This window comes from Thunnus maccoyii, chromosome 13, assembly GCF_910596095.1.
Source record: "Thunnus maccoyii chromosome 13, fThuMac1.1, whole genome shotgun sequence".
NCBI lineage: Eukaryota > Metazoa > Chordata > Actinopteri > Scombriformes > Scombridae > Thunnus > Thunnus maccoyii.
The window spans coordinates 25009609-25026728 of NC_056545.1; the positions used below are offsets into that span (position 1 = coordinate 25009609).

Below are 17120 nucleotides of genomic sequence, written 5' to 3' on the forward strand. Positions count from 1 at the left end.
GCACATTTCTTCAACATAGGTGACCTAGTTTTAAGAAATCATCATATTCACAGTGGTGAATTTTTCCTTTGAGAGAAAGAGAGTGAAAGAAAAAAGCAGAGGAAGGAGTGATAGGTCAGAAAAAGGAGCGTGGATTTACTACAGCAGTGCTCACACACATTCAGACACACAGCATATTAAATGAGAGGGAAGCAGCTTGAAGGGTGGAGCAGAGGCCTCCTGAACAGACATGAAAGACTAAAACTCAAAAACATCAGTTTGAGTACGGAGCTTAACCCAAAGTTGCCCCCGTCACACAGAAATATGGAAAACTGGACAGCACTGGCTAGATTTTATGCCTGGAGGCAGCTGGAAGCGGTTCAAAGATGGCAGAGATAATCAAACAATGTTTCAGTGATGTTTGCTCTCTAAGAAAAGTTCTCTCACTCAGTCTGAGACTTTTTAGAGGAAAACTATTCAGAATACTGATGGTGACATAAATGATGGTTCAATCATCCTCCCTTTCGCAGCGATGAAAGGAAAACACACAAAGTGTAATTTAATTGTTGGAGGGACATGTTCTGCTAATAGACTCTGCAGCTCTAATCCAGCCTGATATGGAAAATGTATTCATCTGTATCAGAGAAATGATTGACAGCTGGCACAGGTACCATATGGGCTCCGGCGGCGACAGCAGCACTGAAATAAAACAGCAGGTGCTTTGATCAAAGCAACTTCCTATTTTCATCACCATGCTTCGGAGGACATCTGCATAGCAGCTTTGCCCAAGGGAAAGCTGACACAGCAGGCCGGGCTTCCTCAGCATCAGCACAATGAAACTGGATGTGAGTGTATGTGCTTGAGGGAACACACACACACACACAAAAATACACGCTCTCTTTCGTTTCCCAAGCAGCCAACGTCGGGGTAAAAACACTGAAGGACTCTCTCTGATGGGGATGCAGATAAGAAGGCACAGTTTCAGAAAGTCGCATAGGGGGAATCTTCAAAGGGAAATATTCAGCGGGTGCAGCTGGGGTTGGATGGAGTTTAGCTGCAAATTGGAAACCTTTTTGAGCCAAAAGTTGGTCCACTGAGCAAATGATAACATTCCCTTACAGAGTCATTTTCATTCATTCTGCTGTGACTGCAAAATCCATTCATTCATGGCCAAGAGCAGCCGAAATGTCACGATTTTGATATAAATATAGTCCTGAGGCTGAGACACAGTACTGTGATATCTGCAGATATCAGAAGAGTATTGTTTCTGAAGTTGTTTTACAACAAGAGGTTAGTTTGCCAAGTGTCCATGAGCAACTCAACCTGCCTCTCCACACAATGAACCAAATATCAAATAATAATGTAAATCAGTGGTTTCCCACTAAAGGGTCAGGGGCCAAAAAGATAACTGGATACAGTGTCGGAGGGTTCCATTCATTCCTATGAAAGTTGCTCAGTGGTGCATGAAGCCAAAAAAGCCACTTCCCAATGTAAAGACCTAGATGAAAACATACTGTGCAACTCTATGGGCCCAATGCACCCATAGAGTTTGCCCACTAGAAACTTCTGCAGGCTGAGATAGCTAACTCCTAGTTTAGCCCTCTGGCTTACTTGAATGTGGATAAAACAATTCAATCGTGTGGCTCTTCTAGACTTTTGAAATGTGATCGGACCGAATGGATCAAATTCTGATGTGAAACGAGTCATTTTGCAGGGATTGTGATGCTCAAAAAAATGTATCCACTGTTTTAGAGATGCTCCTTTTCTCATGATTGTGTGCAGGAAAAATGCTTTTTGGGCCAAAGGTGGAAATGGAAGTTGTAATTCCACAGTTTGGCCATCATGTGAAATTGGCTTCAAAGCCCAGCGCTGTTCCTGGGGACTTGTAAGGGGCCCCAAAGTAAATCTGAGTGATTGCAGGATACTTAACTAAATGGAAAAAATATATATAATGAATATATATATTTCTCTTACATAAAATCATGTTGATGTAGCCTCCAGAGCCAGCAGAAGTCTGCTGAGGGACAGCTTCTGGAAGCTAACCTATCAGAACAGAGTGGGCTCATCGGGAGGGGAGTCTTAAAGAGACGGGAGCTAACATGGCCTGTTTCAGACAGAGGCTGAACTGAGGGGTTGCATAAAGGGTCAGTATAAGATAAATAAAGAGGGTTTTTTTAGTGTAAATCATTCAAAGATATTCCAATATAGCCCCAGGATATAAATATGGAAATGTACATGATATTTTAAAAATCTGATTGCTCTTAAAGTGCTCACAGCTCATAGAAATATGTTGAGTTTGCTTTGTTTAAAATGGTCACAAGCCAAAAAAGTTGTGAACTACTGACATAAAGAATTTGAAATACTATAATCACTGATAGCTGCAAAGAATATGTTCAGATAACATACCAGGCTTTGTACATCAACAAGGAAAATCAGAGCATAAAAAAGTCCATTACTTCAAGACTTCATGTCTATCTAAGATGAAAAATTACTTTTCTAAGCTTCCACTTTGGGAAACTTGATTTCTTTCCTCAACGTGTGAAGTCTTGTGGTAAAAGAATTTCAATAAGATCTTGACATTTTGGGAAGCATACAAGAAAACTTTCATGTTGCGGCACATGAAATATTTCTTAAATTACAGGGTTCCTTGTTATCAGAAAAAAAAAACAGTTTGGGTTTCATATTTTAAAAAATGTCACCAAATAGCGCTGCCAAATTCATTGCTCAAAGCAGAGCCAGATTTCACTTGTGGTTCCCCATTTATTACTGAGTGCCATTGCTCTCCTTTTATCTCTCTGTGTAACAACAAAACACCACAAGCTGCTGCTGCTCCAGACCGAGCAACACAAACATCTTCGATTATACAGGTAAGAAAAAAAAAAACACTCTGTGGTTCATATTTCTTTCAAGAGCAGAAAAACACAGCTTTAGGTGTATACCTTTTAAGTCCTCAACCTGCCAGACTCCCAAAGAACCATTTTCACACTAAAACATTTTTTGAACTGGCAGTCATATCAATAAAAAGAGAAAACAACAGGCAATCAATGTAGCAAATAAAATCTCTCCAACGTTTTCGTGTGAGCATGTAATGTAAATGATCTCCATATGTTAATATGGCTATAACCCTGGAGGAAAGCAGCTTGAGATTACGCTTGTCTGTGCAGTGAGTGCTTGTACACTCAGCGGAGTGTGACGTGTCTTCAGCCCTGAACAGATAACTGCACTGTGAGAATCTGCCTGAGTGTTGTTGCACGACGAAACCCCAACGTGGTCTTCAGCTGCTTCTGTCAGCATATGAACTGAAGTAAAAAAGCAAAAATGAAGGGTAGATTTGATGTTACCCAGGAGTGGAATGCTAGAAAGTTAAATACACAGAAATTCAAATAAAATTCAGTAACACGAATGAAATAAATGAGTGGGTGTGTTTGTGAGCTTGCAGCTGTGTGTTTTTACACCTGTGCATGTTTGTACATCTATAATATGCATAAAATTATGTGCGAAGTAATGGTTGCATGTATTTCTTTACCCTGATAAGTAAATCTGTCTATGCATGTCTCCATCTCTGTTCACTCTTTCCACACAAACACACACACACACACACAGACACACATTGCTCGAATCAAAGAGCCATCCAATCCTATGGATCCTGACCACTAAGAAGAACAGGCCGATAAAATATGCATGACAGGAGAAAAAGCTCCCCGCCTAGGCACACAGAAATGTTCTGCCTCCCTCTCTCGGAGCGTAAAACATTGATGGTGGCAGCGCTCGGTGGCGCAGGAGCTGAACCACTTGATATAGTGCTGAGCTAAACCAGTGGAGGGGTTAGCAAGTTCACATCTAATTCTGGACTTCACCCACGGGACCACCGGCCTGAGAAAGCAAAGAGCTGGGCAGTTTTACCTCGAAAAGCCCTCTGCTGTGTGTGCAGAACTGTTGAATGTAAGGACACAAGGTTACGTGCTTCTACTTCTGACAGAATGTACAAACATTCCTGGGCTGTGCCTCCTATGTTCTAGCTATGTAGTAAAAGTGATACAGCAAATGTTGTAAAGCAAGTGTCAGTTTTAGAGGTGGACTCTAACCCCTAACCCTAACCCTAACCCCTAATCCTTTTGGCCAGCTCCGTTGTCTCAGACTGTCCTTAAAGCACCCCAGTGACTTTGTGAACCACTGGTCTACTATAATACTGCTACCATATAGCAAACAGATATTATGAAAACAATATTGTTACTGTTCCACATGCATCTGCAACGTCGTCATAAGTGCAACAGACTACAGCAATGAATCCTGACAACATGACTGACTGTAATTAAACCCAATATCTAATGAAAAAAAATCTTTTATGCAATAATTTCTACCACATGTTACTACATGATGATTTTCTTGCATCTCTAGCTAAAATCCTTTTGCATTGCTCAATCCTATCAACTTAAAAATGCAAATTAACTTTCCACCCACAAAACTGTGACATTTCTGCCCATACGTTTTGTGTATGTTTTGCTTACATTTCACAAACATTTCATAAACCTCCCCTTCCCTTCCTATTTGATATGTGATCTCTTTTTTTTTATTTTTGTGACGTTCAGCCCTCATACAGTAACTACTACTATATTAATACTGTAATACTGTAAGTGAAGTAATACAACATCACACGTCTCCTTTGCCTCACTTGTCAGAGATACTGTAGAAAACATGGGAGTAAAAACAGGCATCAGCAACACTGATAATATGCACACTCTAACGAAAACCATTGTTCTTAATCTACTTGTTTCAGTTTATCAGGCCACTTTGATAGCACTCATGCACATACTTGCATTGCTGGGAAAACAAACACTCCTCTGATCTGCCCTCCTCAGGGCTGTGTGGGCTCTCTGTGAAACCTCTGTCTATCTAGACAAGAGTCGACCTGGAAACTGAACAAAGGCCCGTCTCCTCGCTTTGCATTGTTATTTAGCAAAGTCTGTCACTGAGAAAGACACACAGCTCTACACCACAGAACAGGATTACACACACACACACACACACACACACACACACACACACACACACACACATTCACAAGAGGCTCAGCACTCTTGCTTTGCTGCAGACTCCCTCTCATCTTCCCAGAGCAACATTGATCTGATTGTGGAGTCAGACAGAGGAGTATGAGGGTCTGACTGTTAGCAATAAGCGCCACTTTAAAACACACCATTAACCATGCCCTGTGAAAGTTCCGGCTTTGTCAATAAAGATTTAACCTGCCCAATTAATTCAGCTTCTAATTATGCTTAGTTAAATGCCACATGCAGGGATTCAAATTAGCTACTCAGTATACAGGCTACGTAATTGCTGCTGACGCCAAATGAATTAGAGAGGGAAAAATAAACAACTAAGGGTTTGTGAATCAGTCGACCTGAAAAACAGAGTGGATAGATGAAGTGACTTGAGACTTACTAAATCAAAAAGGCATCAGAGGTGCATGAATAGCTTTAGAAAAGGCAGAAAACGGCATTTTTTTGACTTGCTGCTCAGCTATTTTATCTTTAACAGTGCAAATACACAGTATCTCAACAGAAAATGTGAAGGTGCGACATGTATAAGAAAATATGTTGCTTTAACTAAAGCACACATGAACCTCTCATTTAACATTAGAAAAATGCTTCACATTTGTACCAACAGCCATTAAAATGGTCCGATGCACAAGGCAAGAGTGTGAAGGCCGCTACCGAGCAGTGACATGAGCCGTGGTGTATTATGGGTTTTTAAAGCCGAAGTGCTGACAAGACCACGCTTTGTTTATGAGACTACTTCTCTGTTTGAATGAAAGCGGCAGCCTGATAAGTCACATGTAGCCCTGAACCAATGACCTGTGTTAAGGAGGCGTAATTGTCTTTTTACAGCAGGCTCTAAATCTATCCTCGCCTTCCCTTCAGCAGTTCACCCCTACGAGTGCCATGCAGACTCTGGTTGCCTAGCAGCAGCTGTCCTCCAGTTGTTTCCTTTGTTTTTTTGTGTTTTGACTGATGGGCAACAAAGTCAGCTTCTTTTTACTGTTTCTGGTAACAGGAAGCACTGTCAGGGCTTGTTGCAGAGAGGCTCTACTGAAGGAAGATGAGATAGTGCAGAATGCCTCGTGCTCGGGGGGTACAGGGGCAATGCAGAGTGTTGAAATGATGAATTTTAAGCAGATGCAGGACTTAACAAGCTGTTATTAGCTATTTGTGAGAAGAAAGTCCTCTGTATTATCTGTCTGTATCCAGTATTAGTGTGTGTAAGCTGCTGTGTGTGTATTCACGTCTGTACTGACCTGAAGCCATCTGCATGTATCCAGCCAGGGTGCAGATCCTCCTCTCACATCCTCCACTGGGCAGGAAGATGGTGATGATGGCTAAGAGGGAGCTGACAGCCAGCAGAGCGCAACCTCCTGAACACAGCACCGCACTGGTCTGAAGAACACAAACACACACACACACACACAAAACACTGTTATTTTAACTTAATTTTAAAGCTGCAACGATCAACCGTTTTTGTTATTTTTCAAGCAAAAATGCCAAACATTCACTGGTTCCAGCTTCTCAATGCTATCTTTGTCACACATAAGTTTAAACTGAATATTTTTGGATTTTGGGCTGATGATTGAGTAAAACAAGCAATTTGAACACATGACCATGGGCTGCAGGAAATTATAACGAGAATTTTTCACTATTTTCTGACATTTTGTTAACTAAACGATCAATACTACCTGATTCATTCACTGAAAGCAAATCAGACACTACTGTGTTAGACACCTGGCTGCACAACAAGTGGTTGCAAATTCCTCTACTCTGTGAAAAGAGGCTGCTTTTGTAACATAGCCACAAACAAATGTCTGTGTTTGCCTTCCCGTCAAAGAGTTATGATTCATTGCTACATTTGAAAACACTCCCAAAAGCCAGAAGTCTGTGTTTTGGTCAGGGCAGATTGTGTAATCTCACAGTCAATCCTCCTAACAGGTTAATGGCTCTCTCAGCTGGAAAACAGCACTCTATGGCCAAACAACAGGGCACTGTCCCTATTCATTACATCTTCGCTTAATCACACACACATGCTGGGAGCAAGAGGAGCAAAACAGAAGCACTACTACACACACGCAGATGATAGATTCATTCACACCTTTTCTAATGAGCTGTACAAATGTGTGCAAACATGTAAATTTGTACTAGCATGTCTGCCATGCATTTGACATGGAACATCACCACTTCCGTAAAGCAGCAGGCATGTTAATTCTTCTGCTGTGAGAAATTTAGGTTCTTTACACAGCATCCTGTCAGTGTTTTGACCGGCTTTTCACTCAACCTGCTAAGCTGGCCTCTTACTCTGCTCTTACAAAGAGTCTCCTGGGAAAGTGTGCATTCCTGGACGAGTGGCAGGTAAGTTTGAAAGCCCTATAGTGCGTTAGCCCTGAGGGAGTGTGTGTGTGTGTGTGTGTCTGTGTGTCTGTGTGTAGGTGTGAGTGTGTTTCCTACAACCTGTGTGTCTTGGTGGTGCTGTTTGATGTGGATAGCTTCTCAAAGTGACTCTCCAGCTTCACTTCACTACAAAGCTGCCACACACCCTCCTGGACACTTTCAAAACATGTCCCTCTTGGACAAGTGCAACACACAGACACTGCCGCAGTCAGAAAACAGCGCCACATTAGTGATTAGCATGCAGGCGGGGGCGATCCGAGAGAAATGTCTAACACGCACTAGGGAATTACAGCCCTAAAACACGTGTCATTATGCATGTCCCTGATGTGACTGACGTGAATGGAGGGAGGATGAAAGCAGAGCGATTTCCATGCCTGACAGAAGATTTAATTAGCTTGTTCTGGGTGTTTGGCAGAGAGGCAAAGAGGGGAGCAGGAGAATATTCAAGTGCTATGATGTTAGTGGCAATGATGGTGATTATTCTTTTGACCTTTATTTGTCCAGGTTTTGCTGAACGTGTGTTCTTCTTCACGTTCACAGCTGGGTTACGGATCAGCTCCTTGGGAACTGCTGGGAGCTAAGTGCCTTGCACAAGGGCACCTTGACCATTGCAATTAAGCAAAGGAAGAGCATGTGCAGAATGCGAACAACTCCTTCAGGACTGTATTGCAAATAATTCAGAGAAAGATTATAGGTTTAATTTGATTTAATCTATGATTCAAATGTCATCATAATTCTGCACAGTTGATCATTTGTCAGTCATCTAGCAGTACAGTCTCTTCCTCTGTGATGACTGTTTGGATATTAACAAATGCAAGCTTTGACTATCACATCGGTAGTCAGCTGTAGGATGAGCCAGAGGACAGCAGACGGAGATGCACAACAATGGGAGCTCACTGCAAACAACACAATGTTCATTTTTGCCAAATAAATTTAGTCCGTCAGATCATTTGTGCTAATATTTCTGCGCATTACCAGCTTTGTCAATCAGTTACTTTCCCCACTTTCATAGTGAGTACAGAGGTTGCTATCTGCAAAAGCTGAGCCACACACCCTCCTGAGAGAGGTCCTACCAGTGTTTTCCCACATCTGCATTTCTTCCAGTATCTATTTCCTTTATATACTGTGTGTTTGCACTCTATTTACCAAATATTATCATCATTTTTCTCTATAGTGTCATTTTACTTGTTATTTCTGTCGACTTTGTACACACAACATCTAATGCATGTCCACCTGTCCTTGAGGGACCCCTCCACTATTGCGTTTCCTGACTTTTTCCTTCTCTGAATCAAGGGTGTCATAGGCTTTACAGATATTAAATTCCTTTGTGATTCTGGGTTATATAAATAAAATCAATTGGACTTGACTTGACATGAAGGGAGGAGGAGGATAAATAACCAGCAGGAAGACACAAGGTATAAACAATAAATATAAAAACATGTGGTGATGTTGATGAGAATAGTTAAGTTTCAGCAAACACAATAAAGTCTGAATGGTGTTTGGTGTGAAGCAGTGAAATTGTTCTCAGCTGGGGAAAAGTGGACAACACGACTTTATATCAAAATATTTCCAGCAGCTACACTAGAGTGACAGGGAGAAATGATTACTAGAAGTGTTCTAGTAATTTAAAACATTCACAGTGAGCATTTTGTCAGATAGTGTCAATCCCTAGAAAGAGACTCTAGTAGAAAGATTTATTTCTAACCTTTTTTCAGTACTAACAACAGCACCATTGAATAATCATAAAACACAGATCATAAAATCATAAAAGAAGCAGAGATTCCAATTTCTCCAACCAAAGTGGCAGCAACAGACCAGAATGCACCACAGTTTTGGGTACAGTCAAAAACACTGACACATCCAGTATATACACAGCTGAATAAATACACCTGGAAGGTATTTACCTGCTTGTGTTTAGACCTTTTTCTGAACTAACAAGTTCAGGTACAGTCAAAGTTATTATTATCAAAGGCATTCTAGGAAATCTAAGAAATCCTTTAGTACACCGAGTGAAATATATCATCATATACTGTAATAACTCCTGAGCATTAGAGATTGATTATATTTAGCAACACCAGTGGTTTCCCTTTCAAAGCAATTATTTTCTGGCCACTTAGAAGCAGAAGAAACAAGCTGTGAACACAACACTCACACATTATCACCTTTTTTTTAAAGATTTTTTGGGGGGCATTTTATGCCTTTATTATGGCAACAGTGGAGAAATGACAGGAAACAAAAGGGGAGAGAGATGGGGAGTGACAACCAACAAAAGTCCACTGCCAGATTTGAAACACGGACGTTGCGGTTATGTGGTGTGTGGCATGCGTCACACCATGCATGTGGCAACCAGTAGGCGTGCCACATTATCACCTTTTAAGGTGCCAAGGACACGTTAGCAAACAACTGCCTATTTACACATTGAGCAGATATGGAGCAACATCAGCATTCATTTGCTTTTGTGTTTCTGGCCACCTGGTGAATGATGAAAATCCAATATCTTCTTTTAGCTCTTTTTTTGGCTTCCACCAACTCCTGAGTGAAATATCTGTCTCTTTAGCAGCTAAATGCTCCACTATATGTTCACTAGCTAGTTGCTAATTTTGCCTGTCTGCTGTTTGGTGCTGGGCAGGTAGTGTGTTGTGGTTTTTTAGAGCTTTTTCACTGAAAATAGCTGCAAGCTGCAGCCAAAAACAAATTGTTGAGAGCAGTGAGACTGAACCAAAACAGCACGTTTGTGGGCTCTAAAACCAAAACAATGAGCTGAAAGATGCCATCAAGCTCCTTGAGAGCTGCGGAGAACTGCAGAGTTGGGTGATAATTACCTGTGGGTTCATCATTACGGCAACGCCTTTCACATTACACACAGTTACAAGATCCATTGATACTACAAAAATATAGATTATAGCTGCATTAATATACCAAAAAAAGGACATGGTAAGTAAAGAAAAAACATTATGCCAACAAGAACTTTTATCTCTGCTACTCCTGCTACTTGTTCTTCCTGTTTTGAACTTGGTGACTACAAGAGGACAGAGAAGACACAGCGGTTCACTCAGATACAGAAAAGCCATTAACTTCGGTGGTCTTTGTTCTCCTCCCTTTCTCGCTGGAATGATATTCATGTATGCAGAGGAATGTCTCCTTTCTCCCTGCTGCTTGATCTCGGCGTGCCTCGTGGGCTCCCAGTGTGCAGCCTACCTCCCACCCTGCTGTTCTCAATTCATTGTGACACATTAAAGGTGCATCATGTGTCATATAGGGGAGTGGAGCCTTTGAGGGGGAGGACAGCCGTGTTCAGTTATATAAGGTCTACTTTGACTAAACAATAAGAGGCACGTTGTGATCGGCTGAATTAAGTTTGATAAAGATGATTAGCATAAAAATGCACGACTGTTTGAGGGCAAAGAAAAAAATACATTTCTGAAAATGGGTGTAAATATAAATATTTCCCTATGTAAGCTATAAATCCAGCTGCTATTTGTGTATTCTGCCCATTTTTTCAGTCAATTATCTGCAAGCTGTAATAGATTTATACACATGACATTTTCTGTGTGCCATTTAAACACAGCCCGAGAGACTAATAAAGGCTATCAGAGTGCTGCACAGCTATTTTTACAGAAAACAACCAGCATTTCAATTAATGGTGTCACAATTAATCAACTCCCAACTCTGTGTCTCTGTGTGAGTGTGTTCTGATGAAACAAACTCATAATCATTACCACTTTAACTCAGACAATACAGAAAAACTTAGGAGGCCCTAGTCGCTCTGAGCAAGTTAATTTAGTAGAAAATGAGCTGCTAACTGCACTGGTCCTTTCAGTGATGCTTCCTAAATAAATTGCAATTATGTGTGAATAACTGGTAGATCCACCCCAACAGCTGGAGCCGGAGTCGAAAGCGATGAGGGGGAGGGGTTGAAAGAGTAGAGAATTGTGGTGAGAAGAAATCAAAGTTTTCATTTGGCAGAAGACAGCAAGGACTTATCTTAATCTCTTTGTCTTTCACTCTGCTGCAGCCTGAAAACTTGATTTAGAAAGCAATCCTCTCAGGATATTGTGACTTAAGGCACAAGGACACAACTTTTACATCACCACCCTAATTAATACAGACAATAACTGGCGGACTTGACCCACAAGCATCATTTAATCCGGAAATACGAGTAACAAGCCTCTAGCAGCCGCTAATATAACCATACAAGTGTTACAATGCTGATAAAACTAAGGGCCAAAGGCATTGACACACATGTTGTAAGACTACCTGGCTCTGTCGTAAAGAAACTTTATTGGATTCCCACAATAAATGGTCCACATCCTGAGCCTGTTGGAGCCCAATAACTGCGCTGAAACAAAAAAAACCCCTCTATACAGCTGCTTTGAGTAATAAAGGGGCAGTCTGAAGGGGACTCTTTCATTTCCAATTACATTAAGGAAGTCAGGGATTACACTGTACAGGACAATGAAATTTCATTGTCTCCTCAATTGGGAGTTACAAGATGGAGATGGCAAGGCATGTCTCATTAAACGCACTTTGCCTTCCCAAGCCTGGACTGAATGGCTTAATGTTTCCACACAGGTTTCTGCTCTTCAGAAGTGCCGGGGCGAGGAGAATGTTACCTTAATGCTCAGCACCGGCCCTTGACAGAAATAACCTCACCACTTTACAATCGAACGCCTCGCCTTTATGGAGGACAAGAGGTGAGGTGAGAGCACTGCAGATCCACCGATAAGCAGATGTGACAAGTTTGTGTATGTAGGTGTGTGTGTGCTCTGGTGTACATTGTCAATGTGTACAGGTATGCCATCTGCACACAACTGCTGTCTCATCCTCTGCGTGTGCTTGCCTCAGCTCTCCCATCTCTAATCAGCATTCAGCAGCGTGAGAGCCCAGAGGTCATACTAAAGCATCGGCCTTGACACGTTCAGCCTCTAGAAGCCCATTAGTGCTGTAACACAGCTTCCCTGAACATCTCAGAGCCACCAGAGGTGTTTCTGCTCCATCACACATAAGCAATCAGCTGATTTCACCTGTCCAGTTTCTGTAAACCGTTCCCCTTCTACTCTTCACTTTTTCTCTCTGCTTGTTGTGTAACATCATCATCTCTCAGATGAATTCTGACAATCCTGCCAGAGCACTAAGACAAAAAGCTCCCTCCACCTCTAAATTAATGTGCTGAATAATACATCCGTCTCCTCATTGATCTTCACTGGGAGGAGACTGGGAGAGGGAGTGTCGTACGGTAAGTGTGTGTGTGTGTGTGTGTGCATATATGTGAGTGTGACTGTCCTCTGAATGGCTGACGACGCTGTGTGTACAGAGTGAATACGAGATGGAGAGGAGATGAGGGAGGGATGGGAGCGGAGATTAATCACCTGACAAGTGGATGGAGTGTCCATTTGTACCTTGGGGACGGGCTGCAGATAGGATGTGACATTCAGGAGCACTTAGCTGTTCCCTCTCAAGCACACACACACCCACAGGGACTCACATAGAGAGTCACTCAATGTTAGCATACAAACACATTTACATTCAGAGGGGAATTCCTTTGTTTTTGTTGTAAGGGTATAATTGTAAGGGTTTAAGGTTGTGATATAATATAAAATCCCACAACAAGTATGATAGGCTGCTAAGATTATCGGCCACAGTGAAGACACTTGTTGGTTCAGGTCAAAATGCAAAAGGTGCCTCTACATTCATTTATTTTTGGGCCCATTTAAAGAGTGGTTCCTCCCCAGAACATATCATGTTCTGTGTTTAATGTGCTACAAAAACTGTACGACAACTGTAAACATCAGTCAATAATTTCCAATATTAACAAAACATTCTTGATGAAAAAGATTGATCATATTGTGGATGCATCAGTTGTACCAGAATGCATTGAATTTCAGATTAACCTCAATCTTGTATCAATTTCTGCCTGAAGTCTGCCTCTGTGAATTTGTTCAAGAATCTAAGAGAATCCATTCTGAGAGAGAGATTTTTTTCCACAAGAATAAGACCTTTGGTGTCCATACTGGATACATTTATGGTGTACTTTCACAATCTTTCCTCCTGTTGTGTATCCAAGCAATGGTTTGCAAGAAAGAGATACTTTTCACACATACTTTCACTCCTTCACAACATTACATAGGCCAAAAAACACCAGCAGTAACACATCTTTCTTTATCTTTTCTTTATCTGCATGGTCTCAGTAGTTTGGAAGGAAAATCCCTCACATGATTTCAGCTCTATGTCCTCTGTCGTTTCCTAAATTTGTTGTCCTATCATTCATTTCAGGGTTTTAGTTTTAGTGATGGAGATGGATCGGTCTGTCAGTCGGTTAGTTGGTAGATTCACCACTTTGATCCAGACTGAAGTATCTCAACAACTGTTGGATGGATTGTCATGACATTTGGAACAGATATGCATGGTGCCTGGAGGATGAAGTCACCTGACTTGTCCTCTAGTGATACCAGCACCAGACATTTGTGGTTCAGACTGAAAAAACAGTTGGATGTATTACCATGCAATTTGGTGCCAGTGTATATTGTATGTTACCCACAGCCTCTTTCTTCACTAAGGGTCAGCCGTTTGGTTAGCTCTGGTTTGCTAGTGGAGGTAACCTGAAGTTAAACTGAAGTGTTCATGTTGACTAGAATCTTCTATAAACTTCTATAATCCCTGCGACTAAAGAACCTATCCTGCTGCAACTTTAAAAAACTGAGTGAGACAGGAAAACTTTATTAAATTTTGTGATGGTAAGGTACATAAGATCGACCGCCAGTTTTAATGTCATTATGTATGGGGAGAAATGAATTTTTTATCAAAGTAATGACATTAAAATTAATAATTTAAAAATGGAATACTTAAATAATTTAAAAAACGAGGCTCTGAGGGACTGCTTTTTGCATTTCAGCTGATTTTTTGAGCCAATGTCTGAAGTAGCCAACTTTCTGGATTAATCTCACCGTATGGGCCGACTTATTGAAGCCGTTTTGGCCTCATGTTACTTCAGTCCTGGTGCTTGTTCTGCCAAATGTCACAGAAAGGGTACACGCTACTACCTGGAATAGTTTTAATTACTTCTATTTTGGGCCTTGAATGGTGACATTAATTATGTTTGGTAACACTATTCCTTTATAGTATCAGTGTTCAGTTTCTCTCATCCAAGTTACACAGTAACACTAGAAAGTTGTTTATTGTCATCAGACATCTAGTGTTCTCGTCCAGGGACCCAGACAGGACGCTCCCTGCTGCAAAGCAATGCTTTAATGTGGTGTTGAGTCTTCGGTGTCATGTTAAATGAAAACATGGTGAGAATCTCTCGTACAGTCAGAGTGTCGCTTTCACACACACTCACACTCACTCACACACACACACACACTGACAGTAGAATGAACTGGGAGGAATATCATATATGAGCCCAGGAAACACCCCTAAACACACCAAAGGCAAGAGAACACACACACCTTTATACTTCACATTTCTAGGCATTTACTGTACAGTATGTATATTGTGTGAATGTTTGATCTGGATCATAGTTCAGGCCAGGAAGTTGGTTCAGAATCTCCAGAGGCTGCAAGAACACAACCGCAACCTGTCATTTCTGTTCTTACTTCAACTTCTGTCTAGTGGACTGTATTTATCAACCAAACATAGTGCTTTTTTTCTGTGTGTTTGTATTGAAAGCAGAAACCCTACTGTGTATGAACACACTGCGTTGCAATCTTCAAGGCATCTCTCTTCTCAACCCACAGCTGAGCTGAGGCTGGATTAGCCCGGGGTAGTGGCCCGGGAAAGGTGGGAACTTGCACCACTATAAAGTACAATATCAAGACAGATCCTTTATTATCAAAGTTTAGCTTTAACAGCTTTACAACCTTAATAATTTTAGATCATAAGGTGCTTACGTGGCCCATAGGAAGTTGTGTTTAATCAAATAGCTTCAAGATAATTAATACTGCAAACCTGGGGCCAGGTGGTATTATGTTCCATCATGTTCTTCATTTTCAAAAAGAATAAGATTTATTTCATTCTATGCATTCTATTCCAGCATGGGAGTACTGGTTGGTGTTTGGATGTGTGAGGATATAGTGAAACATCACATTTTTGCCCCTGGGCCCCCTTGCAGGTTAATCTGATCATGCCCACAGCAGTCCGCTGTAGCTGGCGTGGTTCCAGTTTATCCAGAGCTAATCTCTATAAACAGATATCTGCATATGAATGCAGAATCTGTAGGCAAGGGACAAGATTTTGGGATCAGAAGCGTTCTGGTTTCTGTTTCCACTCTGGGAATTCCTACAGGAACATGCTTTGGTTGAATGCAGGTAAACAGTCCGTGTGGGGAGCGAAAGAGGCAGAACCAATATGTCATCTGGACCTAAAACACCTACAAAAAGTATTGATGTTTGTTTGGTTTAAAACTGTTAACTGAGTGTAAACTGGCTACTTGTGAAACAATCCAGTCGTAGACATCGTCTCTCAACTCCAACTCCATTCTTGCATCTCGCAAGTTGCTAATCAGACTGTAAACAATGACTGATGCACAGAAGAGGAAGTCTTGGCCCCAATATCCAATAACTGTTATCCGTTATCTGTTATCAGTTATCCGGATATCCGCTGGCTTCACCGGAACCCCCGAAATATTGGCCATCGCCCCCAGAGGCTAAATCGTCGTCAGACGATAGCTGATGGGTTCTGAGATTGGTTGAGAGCTGCAGGCAGCTGCCTCCCTGCCAGACTAATAACTGCCACCTGCTGCACCACCTGGAGACCAAACTTCACCTCTGGGCTCTGGGGTGATGAATAAACCCAGATTATTGTTCATCAGTGAGCCAAAGCTGCACTATGACCTGTCTCCAATATAAATGATCATATTCCAGTCATGTGTGAGTTTGAATAATGACAGCTGCATATACGCCCTGAATCAGGACTGTATGCAACTGTGAATATCTTAGGAGTGAGGTGCTAATGAAGTTTTTCTCTTTTTCCCAGTGTTCTTCTGACTTCGCAGTCTACTCTCAGGTTGTTTCCAACTGTGATTGTCAACATAGATTCTGCTGTTGTAATGTCCCCATAGCATAGCTTATTTTATAGCTTCTCAGATTTTAACTAAATGAACTGTATGGCCAATAAAAAGGTAAAAACTGCAGCCTAAATGTTTCCACACCAACAAAAGAGAAAATTAGACCACAGATTACTCTGGAGAGAGATTACTGGAGCTCTTTGCACAGTAAAAACCATTATGTTCCATCATGTTCTTCATTTTCAAAAAGAATAAGATTTATTTCATTCTATGAATAGAAGTTGTACAAATATAAGCTGCCTCGGGTACCTGCCAACCTGCCAAAAAACTTCAGTGAGGCTCGAGTCCCAGAGCTGCTGGAGAAAGGGATAAACCACAGCTCTGGTTTCACATCAGCCGCGGAGCAGCGAGAGGAAATAGATGCACGCTGGTATCATCCCAGAGGAGAATCATCTTTATGAAACCCTCAGGTGGAGAAGCACAGACAATGACTCATATGTAAGAGACTGTGATGGAGGACTATAGGACGCGGAGAAAAAGCTTCTATTTTAGGCACATTGTTCCGTGAAAAATACCTCTCTTTCAAAACTACACGAAGCACTGCAGCCCTGCAGTCCCATTCATATCAAAATACTGTAATACTGTAAAGCTGTAAAGATCAAAAGCTAAAGAAACTTAAAGAGACACATAAATTCCCTCAATGATCC

General features: G+C 41.4%; 1 protein-coding gene across 4 annotated transcripts in view; it reads right to left on the minus strand.

The window, feature by feature from the left end:
* Positions 1–17120, minus strand: part of LOC121909600 (transmembrane protein 211) — a 93375-nt gene that overhangs the window by 60971 nt on the left and 15284 nt on the right. For all 4 annotated transcript variants that reach the window (XM_042430088.1, XM_042430089.1, XM_042430091.1 and 1 more), the window contains one exon: positions 6272–6410. In XM_042430088.1, the coding sequence (XP_042286022.1) occupies positions 6272–6410 (139 nt within the window). The remainder of the gene's footprint in view (positions 1–6271; positions 6411–17120) is intronic.